Source organism: Suncus etruscus, chromosome 8, assembly GCF_024139225.1.
Source record: "Suncus etruscus isolate mSunEtr1 chromosome 8, mSunEtr1.pri.cur, whole genome shotgun sequence".
NCBI lineage: Eukaryota > Metazoa > Chordata > Mammalia > Eulipotyphla > Soricidae > Suncus > Suncus etruscus.
Window position 1 is genome coordinate 115,584,974 of NC_064855.1, and position 27,310 is coordinate 115,612,283.

Sequence of the window (27,310 nt, forward strand, 5' to 3'; positions counted from 1 at the left end):
AGCACAGGGTGTAGGATGCTTGCCTTGCACTTGACAGACCCAGTTTCAATCTCTGTCATTCCATATGGTCCCCAGAGCACAGCCTGGAGTAATCCCTGAGCCCTGCCATGCGTAGCCAAAAAACAAAAGCAAATAAACCACTCTTTTTCCTACTTTCTGAGAAGCTGGTTGATGGATCCCTTTCCTGTTTGGTTAGAGGAAACTAAGTTCTCAAGAGGCTGACGAATGGTCGCTATGGATTTCTGTACTGCCTGGGGTCCCCTTGAAAACCAGGGTTCCCAGCGGTCTTCTCATCCCTCTTTCCAGCACACTCAAAGCTGCCAGACAGCCTGGAATTGAAAGGGTAAAATCTCCATGAAAGTGAGGGAGATCATGCTGAAGAATGGATTGCTGGGAGCTGAAAACACCACGCTTGAGAGCCCAAGACTTGAGCCAGAAGCACAGGCTGAGTTTCGGAAACTGAGTTGGCGGCCGCACTTTAACCCTTTTCTTCCCACGGCCAGGCCAGGTGGTCCCCACCTCGTGGGAGGACTTGCAGGCAGACAGCACCAATCTCTCCCAGATCAGTCTGATTGGAGACCAGAGGTCAGGAAAGCACCATCAAGGTCCGGTGCAATAACAACACCCCAGGGAGGGCGTTGGCCTTGCACTCAGCTGTATCTGACGGGGGAAGGGGGGGGGGATTTGATCCCCAGCATCCCATATGATTTTCAGAGCCTGCCAGGGGTAATTTCTGAGCACAGAACCAGGAGTAACCCCTTAGCGCCACCGGGTGTGGCCCAAACCCCAAACAACAACAACAAGGCAAGAAAGAAAGAAAAAAGAAAGAAAAGAAAAGCACCCATCATCTTCGCTGCCTACCCTCCCCACCCCGTATTCTTCAGAACCAAGCCCAGGAAGAAACACAAGGCCTTGGCCACAGAAGCTCGTGCAATCCACGCGCTCCACCCCCCCAAAGCTCCAAATTAATGGCCCCAAGACGCTGAACACCAGTGACCCTTGGCCTCTGCAGGCCTCCCAGGTCCCCTCTGCTTCCTGAGCTGGGACAGCTGGGACGGGTTCCCAAAGTCGCACGTTTCCTGTGGGGAGGGACTGTGCAGTCACCGCTAGCGGAAATCTGGGCCAGGAGGCAGGCGCGCGGGGGTCCCCACGGTTTTGCAGACGGAGTGGGGGAGGGCGGGGAGCCCCGACGACTGAGCGGATCCGGGGCTGGCGCCACCAGGACTCTGCGTGAGACTGGACCAGGGTGTGGGGAGGCCAAGTAAAGAGCCAAGGGCTCCTTGCCCAGCCGGTGCTCGCGTGGCCCAGAACGCGCAGGCCCTATCCTACCCCAACTCTCTGCAACTGCACCTCCCCATTAACCACGAGCTCCAATGAACGCACTTTTGCAACCGGGGTACCACCACAGAGGGGGCGTGCGCGGCGCATGCCAAATCGACACCGTCAGCCGTGGCCATGACCTGTTCCACGCGCACCCCGTGCGCCCCGTCCAGCGCCTCCACCCGGGGACCTGGCTTTTATTTTCCTTCTTTCATCTCCCCATCCTCCCTCCACCCAACTGTGCTCTTCTCTGGGTTCGGCTGGGTCCCCATCCGGCCTCCAAAGCGCGCCCCGGGAAAGGGGCTGCCAGTGGGTGCCGCGGAGACGGTGCGCAAAGTGCTCGGAGCGCGCGGCTAAATAGCGCAATCTGCTCCGCGCGCTGGTCTCGGGGCCTGCGCCCCTATTTGTTTTCCCTTCGACCCCCCCTCCCTGAATTTCAGCTGGATTAAGACATCCAGAGGAGTCAGGCCGAAGAATGCCCGGAGTCAACACTCGAGTCAAACCCCAAGGGCTTGCACAACGCCCGGCGGGGGTTGGGGAGCCCAGACGCTCTCTGGCTGCTCGTTCCAAATAACTGGTGATGTGCGCACGGAGTAATTGATTTAATGAAGTTCCTGATGAAACTCTGAAAAGCCGGGGTGGAGGTCAGGCTGGAGGCGCCCCCGGAGCGCCCATTGTGGGCTCTGGAACTCGGCCCTGGCTGCCCCGGGTTCGACAACGGGGGGCCAACAGGTGAAATCACAGCTGCGCGCGCGCCGACGACGACCCGCCACCCCGCGCCCTCGGGCCCCGGCCACCCCGCTCCCCGCGCCGCCCGGCTTACCCACGCCACTCCCAGCCCCGCCGCCAGCTCCCGGGGCCTCTCCAAAGGGCTCCCGGCCTCGGGAGAGCGGAAAGTTGAGAGTGAATTGTGCGCACCGCCCGCGGCCGGCCGGCGGTGTCCCCAGCGCCCACCCACCCCCACACCCCTCCTCAGCCCACCCCTGCCACTTGGGGCCGGAACTGGAGCTAGTGTGCCACGCAGGGTGCTTGCGCTCTTGGCAAGGTGCCCAGAGGCCGAGCGTGTGCCCAATGCGACGGGGGTGGGGTGGAAAGAAATTGGGGGTTTGGGAAGGGGCACGCTGGTTGGACGTGAGTTCCAGGGCGAAGGTCAGCTTTCTGCAGCTTTTTTTTTTTTCTTTTTTACCCTACTAGGAGCCCTGATGGTGCTTTAAAAAAGAGAAGCCGAAATAAAATTAAAAAGCCTCCTGCATACCCAACCCCCCACACACCAAAAAGCGGTGCAAGAGAGAGCTGGCGGGCAACTGGGGCTCCTTCAGCAAGGGGGTGTGATGGTGTTTCTGCCTCTGCCCTCGCTCCTCCTCCTCCTTGCGGCCCTCCTGACTATTCAGCAAGGGCCCAGATCCTGGCTTGGAGGGAGAGAGGAGAGAGAGCATTTGCCAACATGTCCTCTTCCTCTTCTTCCTCCTCTGCTCCTCTTTCTCCTCCTCTTCCTCCCCTGTCCATCTGAAACTCTACACAGGAGGGGGGTAGGGGGGGCTGTCCGCCTTCTGGCAGCCGAAATCAATCTGCCAGGATTCCCTGCCAGGGTTCCCTGCACCCCTTTGCTCAGCCAAGTCTTGTCTCTCCCCATCAAGAATAGGGAGTCAGAAGAGTTTGGGCAGGCGTGAGCTTCATTCATGTATGCCACAGTTCGCTGGCAGTAGATGCCATCCCTGCCAACACTCCTTTCTGTCCTTCCCTTCCTCCTGGTTTGGAGTTTCCAGATGCTGACATCGACTTGCATTGGGCCGGGAAGCAAATATTGGAACTAGAGAATGTGGGACTAGCCCGATCTCATCCTTCACCTTCCAGGATGGCCGAACCTTCCTTCCCTGTCTGTCTTTTTCTTCTCAGCAGCTCTAGTCCCTGACAATGGCCACACGCTTGACTTTTTGCTGGAGTCTTGCTAGATGTCTCTGTCTTGCCATCTATAAAGTTGGCTCAGCAGTCCTGGGTTCTTTGGGGTTGTAGGTGTCAATCTAGAGGTCCTCTGGACCCCTCTTCTCTGTCAAAGGTTGTTTGGTGTATGTAGAAATCAGGGCCTGAGCCAGAGCAAAAGCACAGTGGGTAGGGTGTTTGCCTAGCACACAGCGCACCCAGGTTTGATTCCCAGCACCCCAGATGGTCTCTGGGACCATATTGCTGAGCACAGAACCAGTAGTAATCCCTGAGTGACACGAATGTGGCACAAAAACAAAAATAAAAGAAAGAAACCATGGGGCCAGAGAAATAACATGGAGGTAAGGCATTTGCCTTTCATGCAGAAGAACTGTGGTTCGAATCCCAGCATCCCATATGGTCCCCTGTGCCTGCCAGGGGCGATTTCTGAGCATAGAGCCAGGAGTAACCCCTGAACACTTCTGGGTGTGACCCCCAAAACACACACACAAAAAGAAAGAAACCAGATATTTGGGGGTCACCTCTTAGATATGCAGGGCTAGGGTTTTCATTCCCTTCACACTCATAAAACAGAATAGTGTGTGTGTGTGTGTGTGTGTGTGTGTGTGGCGGGGGGGGGGGTTGTTTCCAACCCAGCAAAGTGACCTGTTTGTTCCCTTCTCCAAAATGTACACCAAGGCCGACTCGCTTCTTGCCCAGTCCCAGGAAGCTGAGGGCAAACCTCCAACCCTTTTGTCATTCTGCCCCCATTTTTATTTATTTATTTTTTATTTATTTATTTATTTATTGTCTTTTTTGGTCGTGAGAACTCACACCTGGCAAACCCTCAGAGGTTACTTCTGGCTCTACATTCAGAAATTATTCCTGGGTGGGGCTGGGGGGGGGAAACCCCATGGGATACTGGGAATCCAACTTGGGTCGGCCTTGTGCAAGGCCCTACTGGTTGAACTATCTCCCCTTACCCCTTCCCTCCCTCCCTTGCGTGTTTGCAGAAGCCGCCGCCTCTGACCCCTCACCCAGGCGCTCCTTTTCCTTGCAGGCTGCCTAAAGCCTCTCTCCGAGCCGGCCTGATGTGCCGTGGCCCTTCTCTTCTGCCTCCAAATGAGAAGTGACATTTGCACCGGGCTGTCAACCCCGGTGCGCGCGCGCAAGGGCGCACGAGCAAGCCAGAGCTGAGCACAGGGGCTCTGGGGCCCTTTGACCAGCCCCCCTCCCTTCCCCCCTCCAGCCGGCCCTCCACCCACCCCACCCCGCCCCACTCCACTCCACCCCCGCAGGCTTGGCGGCCCCTGAAGCGGCCTTAATTAATACCATCTTAAAGAGTGCGGCGGCTCCCCAGAAGACAAAGTTGAAGAAAGACTTTAAGGCTGACTGCCCCGCGACAAGCTCTTAGCCCCGCTCCGTGTCATTCAATATTTAATGCGCCCGCTTCCAATGCTACTACTGGTGTTCCTTTCTCAGCGAGGACATTATTTTTTCACGGTGCCCATAGCCAGGGAAAGCCCCGTAGGCAAAGAAAATCAAAATGTTTGTTGTTTTGGATGACTTATACCTCTTGTTGAACACAGACACTTTGAGCAAAGCCTAACAAGCGCAGCCTGGAAAGCAAACAGCACAGTTCGGTGACAGAATCGCTCACAAAAAGCCATTGTCTTGCCGACTACCCCTTTTCTCTGCCACGGGATGGGGGTCTGTGTCCCAGGGAAGCCGCCATGCCATTCCACTTTTGAACTATTGTTTTTGAGTTCTGCCATGTGGTCAAAAGGAGCCAGAGGGGCTGGTCTCCAGGCTCCTAAGACAAACGAGTTGTCTTTTCATGGAAATCCCCCCGCGATCCTTGAAAACGGAGTTTAAATGTCACCTCCGCCTTTCCTAATGGGCTGGGGGCTGGAGGAGACCCTTCAAAGCGCCGGGCTGATAAACGACCCTTATGAAATATGGCCCGAATGGCCTCGTGGAGGGGGACTTGGCCACGCGCGCAACAGCGCCTCTAGCTGGACAAGCCCTGGCGGCCACGCCAGGCCCAGACCAGCTCGGGCCTGGGGTGCTTCCTAGGAAAGGAGGCTCCGGGGCTCTAGGGTTCCAGCTGCTGTGGTAGCTGCCTGTCCTAGCCCGTGGGTCCCCTTGGTCGGAGACTCGGGTGGGAATAAAAATTGGTGCTTTTACACCCTCTCCGGGCCCCACAATTTCTTCATCATCTTTTTTTTTTTTTTTTCTGTCGGTTGCCCAGTGGCGTCTTCAAGTCTGAGAGGCAAAGTTACTGATTTGCAGGCGGCGCGTTAAGGCCGTCCATGTAAGTAATTTCTCCGGGCACCCCAACCAAGGGGCAGCCAAGCCCCGACAAAGGCGAGCGCTTTCGATTCAGCGGCGTTGTTAAGGCAACCTCCAAGTATTCCTGCGATAATAAGTTCCACTTCAAAGGGTTTCTCATTCAGCGGGGACGGCTCCGCACTTTTATGAAGTCCGGGCTTTTTCACTGGGAGGAATCATCTGTTTGGTTATTTTTCATCGTGTTTATTTTTCACCATTCACACAGTACTTGTATTAAATAAACAAAGGACAATCACTCTGCAAATAAAAGTACTTAGGTGGGGAGAGAAGGAAGAGGAACTGGGGCTTGGGGACCCCCCCCTTAGGCCCCTCCCCAGGCTGCTGACATCTCCCCCACCCCACTCCCAACTCTACTGTTTTTTTTTTTTCTTTTTTTCTCCTTTCTCTCAAACCAGGAGGTTCTAGGAGGAAATCTTAATAAGCGGTAGAGGGGTGGATGGATGCGCAAGAGACAAGCACGGCTCTCTCTACCTGTGTCTGATGGTGTGTGATATCATATATCCTATCATATATGGGTGTCCCTGTGTCTGATGCCATGCGATATGATGTTTCTGTATTCCATGGCATGAGATATCATATGTAGTGGTGGTCAATGAGGTATCATGTGTGTCTGATAACATGCGATAGTGTGTCTGATGTATGATATCATATATGTGGAGCTGAGTAATATATATGTGTCTGATAGCATGTGATATTATATTGTTACCACACCCCCATATATGTGTGTTTCTGCTAAAGGGCATATGCCCCAGCATCTCCCAGAAACATCTCCCACACAGAATCAAATCACCACCTGGCTCTCTCCTGGCCTGTAGGAAGTGCTGCAGGAATCATGTGCTTCCTTGTTAGCTGGCTGGCCTGGATGTATCATAAAAGCCATAGTTTGAATGTCAAAGAACGCACCTTCCAACCATCCAAGGTCTGAGGAGGCACTAGAAATTATGTGTGCATGGTGGGAGAAGGTATTTGTGCCTGGATATGAGTGTGTGCCTGAAGTCTGTAAATTTTGACTCCAGGAGGGGATGTTTTGCTACTCTCAGAGCTTTTTTAACTGGAAAAGGGGGATGTGTGTCTTTCACCAGCTCTCCAAGTCCTCCAACCCCCAATCATGGATAGGTTTTTCAGGATGGGAGAGATAGTAACATGGAGCACTTGACTTGCGCATGGTCCACCCAGGTTCAATCCCTGGCATCCCATATGGTTCCCAGAGCAGAGCCAGAAGTGATTCCTGACTGTAGAACCAGGAGTCACCCCTGAGTACCACTGGGTGTGGCCCCTAAACAAAAACAAAACAAAAGGTAGGTTTTGGGAGCCAGAGAGATAGCACAGCGGTAAGGCATTTGCCTTGCATGGAGAAGGATGGTGGTTTAAATCCCGGCATCCCATAGGGTCCCCCGAGCCTGCCGGGGGTGATTTCTGAGCACAGAGCCAGGAGTAACCCCTGAGCACTGCCAGGTGTAACCCAAAATCCAAACAAACAAATAAACAAAAACACAAACGGTAGGTTTCCCTGGCAAGTGTCTATTTTGGTAGATTTGTGTGTATTGTGTGTGGGGGGATGGGGGTGTTAGGATGGGCAAGAAACATGTGTGTTGGGATGGGTTAGAGTATGAGTGTCTGCTTTGTTCGATTTGTGTGTCCAACCTTCCATCGATCCAAGTCAAGAAACTGGTCTGACTATTCTACTCCACGGTTGAGTTTCTGAACCAAACTGGGATACAAAAATACTTCTGGGTTCTGTTTCCTAGCAGTGATGATTATTCCACAGGTAGATGATAGCAAGAGTGATGATCCATTGATAAGATAATACATGGAGGAAAAACCTCCCAAAGCTTCTACCAAATGCAAGACACACACACACACACACACACACACACACACACACACACACACACACACACACACACACCAACACTGGTGTAGAAATACACCTGAAGTGGACCTTTAGGCTAGTTTTGCAGGAGTTTTGGGCCTCTTTTTCTGTTCCCAACACTAGCCCTTTTCTGTGGCCATTGACAATTCCTTAAAACAAAACAAAACAAAACAAAACCATAATTCCTTCCTTGCAGCTCTTTCTCTGTACTTTAGGTTTTAGGAGCCGTCGCCATACCAAAGTGCATCCCAAAAGGGGGTGACGGGACACCTGCGTAAATGCCAACAAATGTTGTGTATCAAGATTCTGCGGGGACAAACAAAGGTATATGATTTAAAGAGTGTCTGTGAGGACCACGAGGGCCACATTTTGCTCAGGACAGATGAAGTCTTTGATGATGGCCAACTTAGTGTCGATAAGTGGCTTTCTTTGAGACAGATTCAGATGGGACCGTCTTGCTTGCCAATTGCCATAGAAATCTTAACACACCATGAAGATTACCCAAGCGCCAGGCCTTCCGTTCTAGGCGAAATTACTTTGAAGTGGCTCAAGACGAGCAATGGTCAATTTTAACTCTATAGACAGGACCGAGAAGGCTGGGAGAGGCAGATTGTGCATTTTCAAGCAGAAAATAAGAAGGGGAAACTTGTTTTCGACACTCTATACAAGGTTCTGCTCATTGTCAGATCTTTCATCTTTTATATTTCCCATGAATGATTCATGTCTCGGTGGCTTTGTGCCACCCCGTCCCTTTCACCAGAAACTTCATTAGGGAGCGATAAGTTTTCCCAGTGAGCGGGGTCCCGGCTATGACTGTTTTTCTTTCTCGTGTGCTGAGTATTGTATTGTTAAGGGGCTTCAAACAACTCTTTGCAAACTGTTTCACCTTGACTGCCTTTCCCAAACCTGACTTGTACAAACTGCTAGAGCCTTCTGCAGAAATGCTTAGTCAGGTTACTACCCAGGGATGTTGGGTCTTTTGATCTTATTTATTTTTGAAATCAGTTTTGTATCTGTGAATATAAGAACTAAAAAAGGCAAACCTGGACTCTTTTAAGTGCTCGGTAGCCAAAATGACACACACACCTTCAAGACACTTGTGTATTTTGTTGCTGTGGACAGCACTTGCCTCCATATGCTAATATCCAGGCACTCAACTTCCAAAGAAAATAATCAAATTGGGGGTCGCTTCCCCCCCCCCCCCGTAGAGGAAGATGTATTTGAAGTCCAGAATTCAGCCTCACTCCGGAGGTTTTGGTTCAGCTCAATACCCAGCCTAGCCTCTGATTTCTTCTTCTTTGTGTCTGAATCTCTCCCAGTCCCACCCTCCATTTGTTCCTTATTCTTTGAGACTTCTTTTCTTTCAGAGGCTAGGCACTCGAGAAAAGCACGTTTTCCCTTTGCAGTTTTTCCACTGCTTAGGACCACTAAAGATATTAATTTTAATCAATGGATGCTATAAACCCTAAGATTAATACCGGGTACATGCAACCTTCAGGACTTCCTAAAGACATGTTTTTTTTTTTTCGACATTAGATTCAAATTAAACCTAATTTCTTGCTTGAGGTGAAGCTAAGAAATAAAGAGATCACAAACCTAATACTTGCTAATGCAGCAGCCAGGACTGTGGGTAAGTAAGAGAATGGCAAAGACCGCGCCTCTATGTAAAACATCAGCAAAGCATAGGAAGAATACCTTTATTACATTTGTTTAACTTCATATTCATTTTTGCTTTCTTTCTACCGGAGGTACACAGTCTCCACTTCTTGTTGAGATGCATTCGAAATCAATCAACTTGTGATGAAGAATGAACCAACGCCTGGCAAAATACATAAAATACATCTTCCTTTGTTTCATAATAAATAAACCTGTCGCATAAGAAAGAATAGTGCAAACTACCATCGAAAAAGTGGTATAAATAAAACAACTTATGACCATCCAGGAATATTTCATTCTATTCAGTTTACGATACATAAATAACCCCCCCTCCACTCCCTCCCCAAAAAGTTCATATCTTGGTCTGAATCTATGTGAAAAAAGAGCTTTTTCAAAGTGAAGTGTATGGAAATCAAATAAACTTTTTAAAATGTAGAATTCATATTCAAGTTTTAGGGCTTTGTTTTTTGTTTTATAAGAAAGGAGGGTTTCGGCACATTTTCATACTCACAGCAACACCCTGAAGACAACACAAAAAGGCTTTCAAAGTGACGGCACCATGCACTGTTCTATATAATATAGCTATAAACTAGGCATAATCTTGTCAATACAATGCCCAAAAGACATGCGGGAAGAGTCCTGAATTTTCACATTGTTTGTTCAAGTAAGCTGAAAAAAGAAAAACTCCCATTCTTTTTCCTTTAAAAAACCAACAAAAAAAAACATCGGTCATAGAGGACAATCTGTCACCAAAAATGTATTAATAGAATTCTTTGGTGTGCTTTGAACTCTTCCAGGAGGGGAAAAAAAAAAAAAAAAAAGATGATGTCTGAAAATAAATTAATTCCACTGTACAAATAATAGCATTTACGTACAAGTTATCAACAATGACAAGTCACAGCACACAAACCCAATTTCTACAAACCCTGGGGAGGGGTGGGGTGCCTTTGGGAGTCTCGGAGAATAAATTAGTACTCTTTAGTATAGGTGGATGATGTTGATGAAGAACTGTGTTTTGCACATGAGCTGTGTTGTACCAACTGAAAAAGAGACGGACTAAGAGTTATTGTCCAGGGTCCTTGACCTTTTTTGGAACCTGATTTGACAGCTTTAGCAAGGGTCACAGGCTCTCAGCTCATCAGTTGTTTGGTGGTAACTATAAACCTTTTACAAAATTTTAATAATGTATGGCCACTCCCTTCCCCTCTTTTCATGGAAATCATACACTTTCCACAATCATTTTCAAATGGGGATGGAGCTCTCAGAGCTCAGGGCTCTCTGGGTGGAAGGAAAAGGCATTCAAATGCAGTTTTTCGGGCCTTGAAAAAGAAAGACTTTTGAAAAGGTGGATGCAACAGCATAAAAGAGGGGCTGACCTAGGTTGTTCCCTCCCCCACCCCCCCACAAAACAACAGCTTTAAAAAAAAAATCATCCTGCGGAGGTGGGGGTGAGGGGGGGAGAACAGGCAAAAGGCCAACATCTCATCACTCCCTTGGATGGGCCTGTTGGTTTTGGCAACCCCAAGAATTTAGGATCTAAAATATAATCTCTTATTACACAAGAAATTTGAACACAGTGAAAGAGCCGGCACCTGGGAATTCAGATTAAAATTTAAAAAACGGCTGAAAAAAAAAAAGCAAAACCAAAAACCCCCACAAACAATGGCTAGAAGAATAAAGCCAGGTGGAGGGGGTCTTCCATGTTAGAAATGTCAATGTCTTTTGCAAGGACTTTTCTCGTCCTTCTCCACCTCTTTCCCAACAATCTCAGTAGCACCCCGCCTGGAGATGGACCAAGGTAGCTGACAAAATCTTTTTTCTTTTCATAATCTAAGCAGGGCACTGAAGAAATCATCCTGTATAAAAATAGTGTTATGCGGAGGGGAAGATTGGTAATAAAAGAGTGGAAATTTATAACATTGCAAGTATCTGAACGGAAAGGGCTTTAGAAACACATTCGGACATGGGTCCAGTCCCAGATCTGTTGACGATGAATGCAGCAAGTGTGTGGTTTACAATCAAGAGGCCTTTGCAGAACCAGGGTCCCAGGAGGAGTTGAGGTGGCTCTGGGGCAGACTGATCCTGTGGCACAGGCCTTGGAGGCAGTGCAGGAAACTCAGGGAAGGGGCTGGCCTGGTGCAGGGCTTCACCTTAAGAAGCAGACAGTGCTGGTCTTCAGAAACAAATCCTCTTTTCATTCTTTTTCCTTAACACAATGCCTGTCCCCCACCTCGAAAGTCCAGCTTTTATTGGGTGTTTTACATTTCTTGGCTAAGAACAACAACAATAATAATAATAATAAAAAGAGCCCAAATCTCTTCATTAAATTAATTAAAATGTACAAACACCATAGGGTTTCATATTGAATAAATAGGGTTCATGAGAGCATTGTCTTGGGTCAGGAGAGTTCCAAGCACTTGTCTGTGTCCCGAACATCACTTTACCCAGAAATTCTAATGGACTGTCCGGACCACTTCAGCTGGGTTTTCGTACATCTCATCATCTTCAGACTCAGACGTGGTTCCACCGCTTGACGGTGGGTAGAGGTGGCTGTGGGCCCCACTGGCCTGGCAAACGTACCACTCGTTGAGGTTGGTCACCTGAGGGGACAGCGTGCTGGAGTGACTCCTGGTGGGGTCCAGACCTGGAGAAAGGGGTGCCCCCATGGGTGTGCCCACCACAGGGTAGCCCAGGGCTCCTGGAGAAGGTGGTGGCGACTTGCAATGCACTTTCATGTGCTTGCGCAGCGAGCTGGGATGTGTATAGGACTTGTCACAGCCTCGGATCTTGCAGTAGTAAGGCTTGTCGCTGGTATGCACGTGGGAATGTTTCTTTCGGTCGCTGCTATTGGCGAATTTCCTGTCACAGCCATCAAATTCACATTTGAAAGGTTTTTCCCCTGCAAGGAAAAAATGGGCCAGGTGAGTGGCTTTCTTGAGACCTGGGGGGTGGGAGGAGGGAGAGAGAGGGAGAGAGAGGGAAGGGAGGGAGGGAGAGAGAGGGAAGGGAGGGAGGGAGAGAGAGAGAAATCCAGTTACCTAGGTGGGGATGCATTTTCCAATATTTTTTGGGGGGGGGTTACACCTGGCAGTGCTTAGGGGACCATATGGGATGCTGGGATTCAAACCACTGTCCTTCTGCATGCAAGACAAACGCCATACCTCCATGCTATCTCTCTGGCCCCCTCTTTTTGCATTTCCCAATCTTGAGAAACCTGACTTGGACTCCAGGATGAGCCTGGAGGCTCTACCCTTGTTACTGGGCTTTGTGTCCAAGGCCAGCAAGGTTATGAACCCAAACCCTGGGGTCCTCACTCCCCACAAGTATCTGCACACCCCCCAAATACAAATATATTCCCCTGTTGGGATAAACACTGAGGGCTGGAGAAGTAGTACAAAGGGTCAAGGAGATTGCCTGCCATGTGGGCTCAATCCCTAGCATCCCACATGGGTCCCCTGAACACCACTAGGAGTGGTTTCTGAGTACAGAACCCAGGCATTGCTAGGTATGACTCAAAAACTAAAAAAAAAAGAAAAAAAAAAAAAAAGGAGAGAAAGCCTTATTAGGGCCAAAGTGATAGTACAGTGGTTAGTGTATCTGCTTTGCAAGCAGCCAACCTGGGTTTTGAATTCTGGCATCCCATATGGTCCTCTGTGCACTTCTAGGAGTGATTCCTGAGTGCAGAGCCAGGAATAAGCTCAGAACTTCTTTAGGTGTGTTGCCAAAACAAAACAAAACAAAACAATTTCATGTGGGAATGCAGTGGTATAGCCCCTGGCTTACATCTGTAAGGTCCTGGGTCTTTCTATTCCCAGTATCACCCCAACTCTCTGAACACCTGGGATTATAATGCTCCTGAACATCTGGCCTGGTGTAGCTCCCAAGAAATACAAGTGAATGTGGTCATCTGACACCATCTTGTTCTAGAATCTTCCAGAATTTTACCAAGGGGAAAAGGTGGCGAGAGAAGCAGAAAGGGGCAAGAAATATCTAGTCTTTGTAGAAATAAAAGTTCTCTGACACATAAGCCCAGCACAGAGCATGATTTTAGAACTGTTTACCAGTCAGTGTGGATGGCTCCTCTGACCATATTTTTTGACCATTTGCAGGGCTGAGGGTCTAGTGAACCTCAGCCATGTCTCAAGCCAGCCCCAGAACATTTCCTGGAGACCTAAAGTAAATGATTTAGAAACAGTGTACACTGCTTCAGTCACAACACAGCCTCGACCCAGTTTTTGGCTCAAGAGCCCTTGAATACTCTTCCCAGATTCTCCGATAAGGAAGGGGAAACACACCCAAATTTTATGTGACTACAGGCACAAAAGGCAGTGGGGGAATAAGAAACCTCTTTCACTGGCACCTCTGTAGCTACAAAGGTGACCATTTCATCTGGGTTGGTCATAGGATAAGTCACTAAGTCACTTTACACTCAAGTTTATTCCACTGCTCTTCAGGGAGGACTAAAAAAACAAAAACAAAACAAAACAAAACCACCGTGGAATTTCTCCCATTTTTCAGCAACTTCGGTGAAATAAAATATGTTCTTTGCCTCAATTTGAGGTAATTTATTTATTTTTTAATGACAAAGATAATTTGAATGGCCTAACTTTTGTGGGGAGATATAGTCCTCTTCGTACAAATATTTGCATTTAAAAATGGTAGATAATTTTCAGCAGCCAGAATTATTTCAGTGGCCTGGGATGATTGCTAGTATATTTAGTATACCTCAGATATAACTTTATTCCACCTAGAGGGAGTTCAACAATAAAATTAGATATTATACCCAAATACCTCCAACCCACGATTTATGATTAGAGGACTAAAAAAAGCATAACAGTGTTAATCCCAATTTAAAACTTAATTTTTTTTCCGGTTGAAGGACTGCAACCCAATTCAGGCTTTGAATCAAATCATCTGGGATTTTTCTTGAGGAGGGTATAATGTTTTCCAGCTGGAAATAACAGCTGACTTAATATCACACTGCCCCTCCCCAAGTAATAATAATGTTTTGTTTTGTTTGTTTGGTTGTTTTTTTTTTGTTGTTTTTTTTGTTTTTGTTTTTTTTTAGTAACCCACTCTCCTTTCACCCTGGAGGTTAAAATGGTTCGCAAACGTGCTATTTTCCCCCGTTTCTGCAAATCCCGACTGGGAAGAAAATAAGGATTCCCCAAAGCTGGCCGAGCTGCAGAGACCCAGAGAAGCAGATGATTGGGCGGGGGTGGGGGGGGTGGGGAGGAGGACGACAAGGGAAGGAGAGAGAGAAAGAGAGCGAAAGGGGTAAAAAGGGAAAGTGTGAAGGGAGAACAAGGGTAAAGTTTCCTCTTAACTAGAAAGACCGAGCCTAGAGTTGACCTGGATTGTGAGAGAAATAAAAAAACTCTTAGCAGCGCCTGAGAGTAAGGCAAGGTCCCGGGATCCAGTCTCGGCCTCACCCGTTCCCTGTTCCTGAGAACCAGCCCTAGGGAAGGGGAGGAACAAAATTTGGGGCACATGGGCCAGGAATGGGGCCCGAGGGAGCGGCCGGGGGTTATTCATTGATCCCCTTCGCGCCATCTGTTCCCAGGTCCCAGCTAAGCGCAGAAAGAGAGGAGGTCGGGTGGGGGGGACACCGGGTGGATGGCTGTGGATCCTCTTCTGCACACCAGCGCGGCCCAGTGATTGTGAAAGCCCCCCCCCCCCCACACTCCCCGGCACAGATTTGAGCGGGAATTGGAGCCGCTTCCAAACTTCCCCCAAGGGGTCGCGCAAAGGCCCGGCAGCTGCCTGGAACCGGGCTGGGAAGGCCCCGTGGTTAGGAGCCCAAGGAGCCTTGGACTGGCCCCTCTCCGCGCCCGGGGTCTCCGCTTCTCACCAACTTTGCAGTCGCAATTTTCTAGGGGGTGCAATGATGGCAAGCCCCCTGCGCTGATTTGCGCGTTTCCCTCGGTGTTGGTAGTGATGGAGAATAAATAGGGGGTAGGAGTCAACCCGTGCACCCCCACTTCTCAGGTCCCGGGCTTGTCCCCCCCAACTCCGGGGAACATTTACAAGCGCCAAGAGAGACATTAACTTGCCGGGGCTAAAAATCAAACAGGCGGGCACAGCGTTGCCCGGTTGCAACGGCACGCGGGGAGCTGGAAGACCTTCCCAGCTCAGGGTCCACCAACCAAGACCCATCGGCAGCAGGAACCAGGCCGGTGCTTCCGGCCGATGCTACCACGACCCCCGCCCTCCACTCCCCGAAGGCGTCCGCAGCACCGATAAATCAGTCTGGTAATTACTTCATGTAAACCCCATCCACTAAGTGTCCTCCAAGGAGCAATCGGGCCTGGCCCTATAAATCCCGGCTCCGCTCCGGGGCAGCGCGGGGCCCAGCGGAGCCGCCCCTGCCGCCCCCGCTGTCCTCCTTTGGGACACACACTTAGGGCCTCAACGCGGGGCAGAACCCAAAGCCCAGCCAGGCTAGACTGCAGCCTTTCCCCCCAACCCCCCAACAACAAACCCCGACAAAAAGTACGGGAGCGAGCGCGCAGTGTGGTGTGCGTAAAGGAGCCAGTGGGAGTTGTCAGTAGAAGGCTCGTGGGGAGCCCCTGGGTGTCCCAAAAACCAAGCGGCGTGGGGTGGAAACCGCGCTGCCAAGTCACCGTGTTTGGCGTCTGTGCACCCGCAAAGACGTGTAAAGGTGCGTGTGTGTTTGTGTGTGTCCAGAGTCTTGGGGATGGAGGGCGCCTTCCTCTCCTCTCTTCTCCTGCACACACTGCTTTCCCCACGCGCCCATGAAGGACAGGACCCCCTCCCTTTCTTGGAGAGGAGTGGGGGGGGGGTCACAAGCAAATTGGGGCCTCGGTGGCCTCCACACCGCAGGCACACCCCACTCACAGACTTTAGTTGGAGAGCGCGGATCTTCCACGCGAGCGCGCGCGCGAACCTGCCACTTGGGGGTGGCCACTCCACTCCAGCTCCGGCCCCCCTTCCCCATGTTCCCCGGACCGGGGAGGGGGGTGGTGGGATGGGGTGGAAGGAATACTGCCGACCGTCCTGGGCGCCTTGGTGCTCCTGCGGCGGCGGCTTCTGATCCCGGGTGGCGGCGGTGGCTGGAGCGCAAGGCCAGTCGAGGCAGGCGGGCGGGTGGGGTGCGGGCGCGCTGGAGACGACACGGAGTGGGAACCCAGCGCGGGAACTGTGTGTGCTATCGAATTACTTATTCATAGAAGAAAAAAAAAAAACAAACAGGAGGGGGAGAAAGAGAAGAAAAAAAAAAAAGAAGTCACATGTCCGGGTTATACGTATGCCAAGAGCAAGCAGCAGAAGGAGGGAAAGAAATTAAAAGGAAAAAAAAAAAAAGAAGATGAAGGCGAGCAGGAGGAGGAGGAGGACTAGGAGAGGAGGAGGAGGAGGAGGAGGAGGAGGAAGAGAAGCAGCGGCGCAGGAGGCGGCGTTGGCGGCGCGGGGAGCCCGGCACCCACCTGTATGAGTGCGCTTATGGATCTTGAGGTTCTCGGAGCGCGCGAAGACCTTGCCGCAGCCGGGGAAAGGGCAGGGGAAGGGCTTCTCGCCCGTGTGCACGCGGATGTGGTTGATGAGCTTGTACTTGGCCTTGAAGGGCTTGCCCTGGCGCGGACAGTCCTCCCAGAAGCAGACGTGGGTGCTCTGCTCGGGGCCGCCCACGTGCTCCACCGTGACGTGCGTCACGAGCTCGTGCATGGTGGCGAAAGTCTTGGAGCAGGGTTGGCACGGCCCCGGAGGCGGCGGCGGCGGCGGGGACAGCCGGGCCGGCCCGTAGGGGTCGTCGATCCACTTGCAGATCAGCTCCTGCTTGATTGGCTGCCGCATGTAACGCAGGAAGGCCGCGGCCGCCCCCGGGAGGCGGGGATGGTGCGGGGCCGGGGACGACGGCGCGTGGCTCGGGTTCTGGATCTGGTTCTGGCTCTGCTGCTGCTGCTGCTGCTGCTGCAGGTGAGGTCCCGGCGGCCCTGCCGCTGCCGCTGCCGCCGCCGCAGCCGCAGCAGCCGCCGCTGCCAGGTTCAGGTTTAAGTTCACCGCCCCGTAGCCGTGCAGGGCCGCGGCCACCGCCCCGAAGTGCGCGTCCCCGGAGCGCGGCGCGAAGGGCGGCTCGGAGCGGCCGTACAGCTCGGCCGCCGCGGCCACCGCAGCCGCCGCGAGTCCCAGGCGCATCTGGCCGTTCATGGGGGGCTGCGGGTGCGGGCCGGGGGCTCCGGCCGCGTCGTGCAGCGTGGCCGGGAAGAGCGCGGGGCCCCCCGCGTCGCCGTCCGGGCCCGCGTAGGTGCCGCTGGCCGAGATGAACATGCCCATGCCCATGCCCAGGCCGGCCGGGTGGGGAGGCGGGGCCGGCGGCTGCGGGGAGCCGGGGTCCGGCCGCTGCTCCCCGGCGGGCGGCACCCCGTGCATGGCCTCGGCGGGGGCCGTGGCGGCGAGGTCCCTCCGGAGGACGACGTCCCTGCTGTGGCCTTTGCCGCTGTCGCCGCCGCCGCCACTGTTGGTGGCGGTGCAGCCGCCCGAGAGGGCAGGAGGAGCTGGGGGAGGGGGCGCAGGGGAGGAGGGGGAGGCGGGAGGAAGAGGAGGGGCTGGGGGCGGGGGCGCGCTCAGGCTGGCCCTACCGTCCAGGGGCACCTCCACGGAGGAGGAAAAAGGAGAGGAGGACGCCAAAGCGTGCGCCCCCGGGGCCTGGGGCTGTGCGGGCTGCAGCGCCTGGGAGGCAGGGCTGAGTCCCAGCGCGCTCGCCTGGGCCATGGGCTCGGGGGTCCGAGGCTTAGGATGGCCACGACGGGGTCAGCGCGCAAGGCCCCAAGGCGGAGACTGGAGGCCGTTGCGCCCAGTTGTTGGGAAGCCGGGCATGGTCTGCTGGGGCCCGGCCGGATCCGCTAATCTCAAGGCCTGCGGGGTCCTCTGGGCCAAAGGGGGGGTTCATCAGAGTCACACAGTCTGACCCGGGCCCCCTCTCGGGGGAGGGGGGATCCTGCTCCCCAGGCCCGCCTCCAGACACATGGACGCGTTCGGCGCCTTTAACGTCTTTGTCCTGCTGGCCCTCCTAACTCGCCCATTCCCCGGCCCACTCGGTCGTCCCGGCTCTGGGCAGAGCCAACGGCACACCCCAGCCGCACAGTGGGCCCAGGATTTCGGCAATCGCGAGGGTGGGATTGGAGGGACTCGTCTGATTGGCAGCAGACCCGGCTGCCCGATTGGCTCCCCCGTTCAGGCCTCCGGCACAGTGGGGGATCCGCCCCGGTGCTGCTTTTGCTCGGCTCCTCCTCCTCGTCCTCCTCCTCCTCCTCCTCCTCCTCTTTTTCTTCTTCCCCTCCACTCGCGTCCCCTCCCGCCTCTCTCGGGATACCCAAGTTGCACTTGCAGAAAGTTTGCGCCCGGGATGCGCCTCGCTGGGGAGCGCGCGCTGGCACGGGGTTAAAGAGTGCCTGTATGTACCCAACCCCTCCTCCAACCCCACCCCGCCGCACACATGACTGGAAGGAACTGAGTCCCCCCCAACTTCCAACACCTCTGTTTCTTAGCGCACGGCGGCCCTTCCAGCACCCGAATGTTTCCTACCGCCAGCTTGGCTTCTTTCTACACGGGGAAAGTGAGACCGAAGGCTTTCTCTTTGGGAAACATGCCTAGTTGGCACTTGAGGCGAGGAATGCGGCGCTAGAATGAGGATGGACTTTTAGGACCTATTGGGTGAAAAAACACTGGAATGCTTTGCTTATGAAACCCCAGGAGAAAGCAAAAGCAAAAATCCCCCCCCCCCAAGAAACCACCATCCCTTGACTAGGTCTTCAAGTTCTTGGGATCTTTTTTCCCCCCGACGTATGTCGATTCTAGAATTTGACTTCCAGTGTGATGGGGTTCTAGATCTGCCCCTTTCCATGAAATCAGCTGGACTGGGGGTTCTGCAGCAGGGTGGGGGTGAAGTGGGGACATCCGCAGAGGTTCTAACTTGGGTTTCTTGGAAGGACAGTGGCCTGGCGGCCCAAACAACTTAGCTCCAGGTGGAAGTGAGGGAAATGCGGTGTTGCTGAGGGCCAGAGTGAATAGGTCAGCAGGGAGGGCACTCGCCTTGCACACGGCCAACCTGGATTCGACCCCCCCAGCAGCCCATCTGGTCCCTGGGCTCTGCCAAGGGTGATCCCTGAACACCGAGCCAGGAATAAGCCCTGAGCAAAGCCAAATGTGGTCCCAAACTAAAACCAGTGAATAAAAACAAACAAAGTATTCTTGAAGCAGCAGCTTATCCTGGAGTCTCAAACACCCGCCATTTGTAGATGATCCGAGCATGCCTCAGTTTCCTGAAAGGGTCACATGTTCAAAATGAATCCGATAAAATATTAACATCACCCCCATAGCTTCGCTGTTTATTTTTCACTAAAAGCAGTGTGTATTTGTATTCTAACAAACTGATCCAGTGTGTGTGTGTGTGTGTGTGTGTGTGTGTGTGTGTGTGTGAGAGAGAGAGAGAGAGAGAGAGAGAGATCTTATTGAAATCCATCAAGATTGATTTTAAGAAAAAGGAAGGGGTGATCAACCAGTTCCCCTGTTCAAGCCATTTGTTTTTCAGCTTCTGTTTAATAAGCAGGTACAGGGTAGGTCTCTGAGTCACCTGGAGGGGAAGCCAGAAAATATGGCACCCCTTGAATAATTATTCTCCTCCCTTCCTCACTGTCACTCCAATTTCTTAAAAGAAAGAATAAGGTCTTACATTTGGGGATGTTCGAAGAGATTCAATCATTAAAAGTAGGGTTCTTGATTCTCAGTTTTTGACCAGAGAGAAAACTATTTGTTTTTTTTTAAAGGTAAACAGGAAGGAATTGGTTTTATTTTATTTTATTTTTCATCTCTGGGGATCCAATACATGATGTTACAGCCTTATTCGTTTGTAGTCACCACAGGAAAGCGTCGTCAGGGATATGGTTTAGGAAAGTAGTAAGAAACATTTTTTCAAAACACCGATTCGATAGCTTGGGTATGTAGCTTTGGATGCTGGATAAAAGAGGACTTCCCTGGGTATTTTAGGCATGTCCTTCCTCTAAGCAAACTGACAAACAAAATACTACCATCTTTTAAAATTTTTTAAAAAAAATAAGCCTTTTCTTTTAGTGCCCACGAAGTTTAACGGTGGAGAAGCATGAAAGCAGGACTGCAAAAACACAATGCCAATTTTGCAATGGACAATAGTGACCACCAAATCCACATCTGGATTGGGAAAGAGAAGGAGCACTTTCGCAAGTCTCCTTGTGAAGACTTCAACAGACTCAAGGCAACCAGGCAAAGGTAAAGAGAAGCAAGGACTGTGCCCACTCCCCGGGGAAACTGGTGGTGACCTGCGCTGCATCACTCTTGGAACTGTCGCCACCATCTTCACTCCTAGGAATATTTCATACAAGTTCCTCTATTTTAATTTCTTCTCCAGGAGCATCAATCCTTCCATACCGGCAGCATTAACCTGTCTTTAATTGTGCAGATTCTAAGTAAAAGCAACCCCCCCCAAAGTGGATGAATAAACAAAGAAGAAATTGAATGCAAGCTAAGCTTTAATATGGATTGTGGAGCATTTTTATTGTGCAATAAAATCGGGACCTCCACCCCCCTTCAAAATGGCTTTTCCTCAAAATTATAACTGCTTTGTTTTATTGAATTGCTGAAATTTAATGGTTTAATGGGTGAAGGCATGAAGGAGAGGCTGTAAAATAGGTGAATAATGGTGGAACAGAGCCGTGTGGAATCTGGGATCCGCCTCCTTGTACAACCCTTGTTAAACACAGCGTGATATGGATCTGTCATCAATTTAATATGTCTTAATTCAGATATAGCTCCCTGATTATTTTCTTCTTTTTTTATGGCGACCTTCTTTTTTAAAAAAGGAAAGAAAAAGGAAAAAAAAAACTTCCTCTAGAAATAAGGGGACTAATAGAAAAGAAGGATATTTTCAAAGTAACTTTCAGGGATATTTGCAAATTTATGACCTTCCTCCAGACTCTAAAAAGATCATTGACTCAGGTAAACCGACTTGAGATACTAATTCCGCAGAGAAAGGAGTGGGAAAGAAATTTCAATCAACACCAATCAGGCTCCAATAAACCGCCTGCCAATTAAACCCGAGAATAGGCCTGGCTAGCTGTATTTCCGGCATTGCCTTTCTTTATAAAAGAGCTTTTTTATTTTGTAGACGCTTTTTTGTTATTGTGATGACCCGCCTGAAGCCAGGTGCGCCGCTGCTTTTTCAAGCCCTTTGAGAGCCAAATCAAACCCCCTTCACATCACACCCAGAGCTTCTAAGGACCCCCTTCCTTCCTAAACAAACACTCCCTAAACAAACAGCCACAATTTCCCGGGCGTTAAAAGAAAATCATAATGATGTGTGTGTGTGTGTGTGTGTGTGTGTGTGTGTGTACGCGCGCGCGTGTGCGTATGCGTGTTTAAAAGCAGGAGCTATAGAAATCCTGGTGCCAGTTCTGCAAATTGAACCCCATTATCGCGGGTGTGATGCTAGTGGGCAAGACTGAGCTCAAGTCTCCGCTTTTGCAGCTGAGGCTCCGACCGCAACATGACAAGCGGTGCCCACGCCTTTTCCAGCGCCAACAGGTGCCCTTGTCAGAGCAGCGGTTTCCAGACTTCTCTGTGGCACCCCAGATCCCAGCCTCTTCGCGTTCCCGAACCCTCAGCTCCAGGAAATTGGGGGGGGGGGCGAAAGAAAAGTCGGCGCCGATCGGTGCAGAACCCGGGGCGCACGCCGCGCTCTGCCGCCGCGCTGCAACCCAGACGGGCGCGCTGCTTCCCGCCGCGGCTTCCCGGTGCCCCCGCGCATCTCTCTGAACTCAACCAAGTTTGGGGCGAAGCTGTGGGCAATGAATAAACTCTCTCTCGGGGAAGTGAATTGGACGTTTCCTGGCTCTTGAGCCTTTGTTCGATTGTTTCTGCCGGCGGGGGGAGGGGGGAAAACCCGGGGACGACTGGAAGAGGGGACCCATACCACAGCTTTTTATGGCCCTTACCAAAAAAATGGCTTTAGGGCTGGCTTCGTCCCGCGTGGCATCCCCGAAGAGGGCCGGCCTCCCTCCGTGTGGAAAGGCCGGGTGGCTGGTAGCTTTCTTTAGCGCACCTGTGCCACTGGGGCCGCGCCAAGGACGCATGGGGTCCCCCGAGTTATCCCAGGAATCCAAGGACGTCTGAAGCCCACCCCCAAGGACACAGGGAGGGCTCCACTGGGCGAAGCATTCAGACAAGCAGACACTGGTAAAGGGAAGGTATATCCCAGTGAGGGCACCTTTCAGACCTTTCCAAAGGCAGGGCACGGTGCGCCAAGAGGCCCACAGAGCTGCTTTGGAGCCGAGCTTTGCAGTGAAGAAAGCCCTCAGAATCGAGGGCTGTTCCCCAAACCAGGCAGTGGGGGGTGTCCAGCTGCCTGCTTGGCTGATGCCTGACGGGGACCACAACCGCCCCCCACCCGTTCCGCCTCACCACTTGTAATCTGACCTCTTGGGAATCACGAGCCACAACTCCATTCCCCACCGCCCACCCTCTGCGCTCCGGAGCGCAGCGCAGAGCAATGCCCAGTGCCCCGGCCCTTGCAAGCCCCTTTCGGCACTGAAACCTCAGGAGTCACTGAGGAGGGGGTGTTAAGAGGAACCCCAGTAGTATTTCTTTCTATTTGGGGGACATAAAGTTGGGTGACTTGTCGGAGACTCACACTGTTGGCATCTGTGTGTTTGACGCTTGTTTTGCATTCCTCAAGGATTGGAGACTTCCCAGGTCCACCTGACCTAAATGGGCAATAAAAGCCCCTGAAAAAAAATATGGCTCTTTTTTTACTTCCCGCATACTAACAAGTAGAGTAAAATTGGCCTGTCATCAAATATTGTCATTTTGGTTATCAATCATTTTTACTCCCAACGAGTTATTGGCGACCGGCCTTTGGCACACCAGGTTTGGTCATTTATTGGGGAAAAGGGCTTGATTGAGTTTCGAATATGCTTAGAACAACACAGGAACAATACAACTCAGCCAGGTTCACAAACAAGTATGTTCCTATATTTATTTATTTGTTTATTTATTTTGGCTCTCCAATATATCTTCTCTCTGGTCCTCCTTTGTCCTTGAAGGATATTTTTGAAAAGAGGGCAAAGAAAGCTCAGAGGAGGATTGTGATTTTTTTTTTTAAATCTCCAATTTCTGAGTAGCACTTTCCCCCCATCATACCCCTTCTGGTATCTATACCTCAAGATTTGGGGAAGGAAGCAGTTGAGATAAATCCGATAGTGACACGTAGACTGGTTTCCTTGTGTAAGCAATATGGTTGGCATATGGCATTGTTATTTATGAATGACAGCATAAATTGTATTACAAGGTCTATGGCAATAATACTGCAGTTTATTGGAAAATGGTTTGCCTGTCACCCACATTCAACTTCCCTGGATATAGTCAACTTGGGACCCCGAAGAATACCAGTCCTCAAAATCATCCAGCACAACCTTGGAAGCTAGTATCTTCTCTTTTGAGGGCGGTGACAGTGGTTGGTTTTTATTTCTTTGTTTTCAGTAAAAACACTTCCATGGGGACTCCAGAGAGACACTAAGGACCTTTCTCTTTCTTTTGCAAAGTCGCCATCACTGTCCTTTCTCTCTTAGGTCCTTTTCATTTCCTCCACCTCTATTGACAAACATGCCAACATTTGCATCTCTATCATGGAGCTGTTTGCCTCCTCTCTTTTCTAGAGAGCCCCTTTTTATAAGCCCAGTTAGAGAACTGTAAATTTTCATTGTGGAAGAAAAGGCCTTTTTTTTTTTTTTAAAGCATGCAGGAGAGGAGGCCTTGAGGGAGGAGGCTCCTTTCCAGGCCACTCACCTCCCCTCTTCTTAAAAGTGGTTTTGAGACATTGTAGGAGATTCAGAGTTTTCACAGCCCCCCCCCCTTCTTTTACATGACACTTCTTCGAAAGAATGCCCTGACAAAGAACTTTTGTTCGAGGGGGGTTGAGCTGTGTAGGCTCGCCCCACTACACACACATGTGGTCCTTCATGGGTCAGGGGTCATCCAGCCCAGGAGTGGCTAAGCATGCCGAATGAAAGGTGGCCTGCAATCTAATATCCTGTTGATGAGCTTGTTGAATTTATGTGCCTGTGGTACCGAGGGTGGAGAGAGAGAGAGAGAAGAGAGAGAGAGAGAGACAGAGAGACAGAGACAGAGAGACATTGGTGCATCCATTTCCTCCCAGTCCCCCACCCCATTTCTACCCTTTTCTCCAAGAAGAAAATAAGAAGTCGGAATTCATAAAATTGGAATCACCATCAAGTGATGCTACTTTGCCATTTCTTGAAAAGGGGGTTCCCAGTTGCATCTCGGGTTTTACATCCGGCCCCTCCTGGCCGGCAAGACACACCCCTAGGTGGTGTCTACCAATACACTATTTTATGTAGATGCTCCTAACAGTTCCACCGCCTACCCAAACCCTCCAGCACAGAGACCCACAAACCATCAAGCCCAGATACCCACTGAAGGATGGCCAGAAAGGACTTGGACAGCTATTTCTGCCTTGTAGAGACCATGGAAAGTGTTGTCATCCTCCACTTGGCAGGAAGTGGGTGCCAGCCTGAGAGAACCAGGAGCCAGCCATGCTAGGGTCAGTCCTCATCGATAGCCCCCCACTCTCATGCCATTTCCCAGGTCTTAGCGTCAGAAAGAACAGATTAGGAAAATTTACCAAGAGGGTATATATTCATTCACTTAAAGGTCTGGATCTTGTGATGTGACCATCCCCATGGGAAGGGGAGTACAGGGCTTCTAGAAACCTGTTGAAAACCAAAAAAATTTTTTTTGAAAACCAAAATTTTAATTTCCATGAGTTGTGCAGAACTCAGCCTGGCATCTCTCTCCATCTCTGCCAACGGGAGGCCTCCAAATCTACTTTACAGGCAACATTTCCCAAGGCTTTGCCTGACCTTTTTCCCCAGTCCCCACTCCTTGGACTTTCCAGCTTTCTTTCCTTTCCTTCCTTAAAGGGGGGAAAAGTATCATAAGGCTAAGGGATTTTGAAGTTTGCCGAGATATAAAGCACTTTTCTAAGAGGGGACGGTAACGTGACTTTGAATTTGGCTCAATTCCTCTGTCCTGCAGAGAGAGAACTGGAGCTGGGGAAGAATAGCAAGGAGGGTCCAGCCTGCAGAGTCACCGGCGGGAATGCAGGCTTGGGGCCCCCCAGCCTACCACGCGCAGGCCAGAATCCGGCCCCAGCTAGCGTCCAGCAGTGCCGGCCCCTACACGAAGCTGCAAAAGGCAGAATCAAAGGAAGGAGAGAATGAGCCAGGAAAAGAGGCAGAAGAATGGCGAGGAGGCAAGAAAAGTGGGAAAAGAGAAGGTGCCCAAACCCACAGGACTGGGAAGAAAGAGAAAGGGATTCAGGTGTTTTTTTGGGGGGCTATGTATGCTGCTTTTCTCACCCGGCAGTTCATGGACATTTCCCGTTGCCAATGTTTGGAGGGTTTAATTTTTTTCTTTTTCTTTTTTTTTTTTTTTTTTTTTTGTGGCTTTTGGGTCACACCCGGCAGTGCTCAGGGGTTACTCCTGGCTCCATGCTCAGAAATTGCTCCTGGCAGGCACAGGGGACCATATGGGACGCCGGGATTCGAACCGATGACCTTCTGCATGAAAGGCAAACGCCTTACCTCCATGCTATCTCTCCGGCCCCTAATTTTTTTCTAATGATTCTCCTCCACTGTAAATGGATGAATAAAGGGCTCAAGTATGAAAGGTTGTACGTGAGGCAATTGAAAAACATTGGATTCACTGCAGCAGGGTAATATCTACCTGAAGATTTTCTTCTTTTGGGCCCTTCTTTGCTTCAGGGGGCGCAGTTTTATCGCACCCCACCCCCACTATTATAATGTATAGGGTAAAATTGTGAAAAAAGAAACCTTTCGTGGTCTCCTCACACCCTACCCCCTAGGGAAGGCCAGAACCTCCAGTTTTCAAGCCAACCAAATCCCTGGCTTCTGCAAGATGCTTAGGCCTCCCTCCTCCTAGACCCCCCCCTCCCTTCCCCCCAGCCACTTCCCCCCCAATGCAAGGGAAAGGGGGAGGGGGACAGCAGGAAGACTCTGGCCCCTTATGCTCAGGACTCCAGGCCTGAGCCCAGCTAGAGCCAGAAGAGCTACGGATGCGGGTGTGGAGGCCAGAGCCCGGCCTTCTGCCAGCTCCAGCCGGCTCTGGTCGACTTCCCGCGTGGTGGTTGAATTCATTTCAAGCAAAAATTTGGGGGAGCACTTGGCCTCTTTTTTCCCCCCTCCTTTGGCTTGGATTATATTTCGATTCGCAGAGTTTTTGTAAATCAAAGTGGCTCTCCACGCTAGCCCCGGCGCAGAAAGGCGCTAGCGCCCCAGGCCTGGCCCTTCCCTTTGCTCACACGGTCCGTGGCATGATGCCGCTCCGTTATTTCAGGCCTCGGGACTGGGTGGCGTCCGCAGCCACCAGCCTGGAGCCCGGTGGGTGAGTGGGGTAGCCGAGGCTGCAAGGCACCCCGGATAGGCCCAGTGCGCGCTGGGGACAACCTCGCGGTTGCATTTTTAGGGGGAGGCTGAGGCGTACCCGCTCCCAGGTAAAGAGGGCCAGCTACGGAACACCGAAGCACCATCAGTTAGTTGCAAGACTTTTAATTTGTTTTTCAATCTTCCCTTGGGAGGTTGCCCCGTGGCGCATTACCAGCGTGGGCCTGGCTGGGCCGCGCAACAGGAGCGCCCACTTCGGCGTGGCAGAAGACCCGGATCTCTGGACCTGCATCAGAGAGTGACAAGACAGTCCTCAAAGGACTTCAAGTACTCCTCCCTCGCGGGGGGGCCGCTGTCCCCACTGTTGATCACTGAAATTTGAGCAAGACGCGCGTTTGCTTGGGAGAAGCATTGCGCCCAGTAGCCAGTGCGGGTCACAGCGGGGATGGGGGTGGGGGGAGGGAACCTCACGACGAAGGACCAGAAAGCAGGAATGACTTTCTCCAGACTCTAGCACCTGTATCTGCAGCTCCACAGAGCAAGTTTACCGTGTCTGTGCGCGCGCCCCCGCGCGCGCGCGAGTGTGTGTTTGTGTGTATGTGTTAGGGGGTTAAAAGGAGTGTGTTGTCCATCAGGAGACGCTTCCCTGGCAACTGAACCGCGCGTTCCCATCTGGGCCGAGTGGCCCTGGCCCACGAGGTCTCCCACCCCGAGGCTCGGC

At 51.5% G+C, this 27,310-nt stretch overlaps 1 protein-coding gene across 2 annotated transcripts; it reads right to left on the reverse strand.

Annotated features, from left to right (window-relative positions):
• Positions 1 to 10,579: 10,579 nt before the first annotated feature.
• ZIC5 (Zic family member 5) lies at positions 10,580 to 18,018 on the reverse strand. Of its 2 annotated transcripts, XM_049778618.1 has the most exons (3): positions 17,043 to 18,018; positions 16,567 to 17,003; positions 10,580 to 12,020 (listed from the first exon to the last, which is right to left on the reverse strand). In XM_049778618.1, exons 1-3 carry the CDS (start codon positions 17,849 to 17,851, stop codon positions 11,575 to 11,577), a joined length of 1,692 nt encoding a protein of 563 aa, XP_049634575.1. In that variant the 5' UTR covers positions 17,852 to 18,018; the 3' UTR covers positions 10,580 to 11,574. The 2 variants fall into 2 exon arrangements, 1 of the variants encoding a protein (XP_049634575.1); XR_007498257.1 differs by lacking the exons at positions 16,567 to 17,003; positions 17,043 to 18,018 and adding an exon at positions 15,980 to 16,008 and having other exon boundaries at positions 11,945 to 12,020.
• Between the last annotated feature and the right edge of the window lie 9,292 nt (positions 18,019 to 27,310).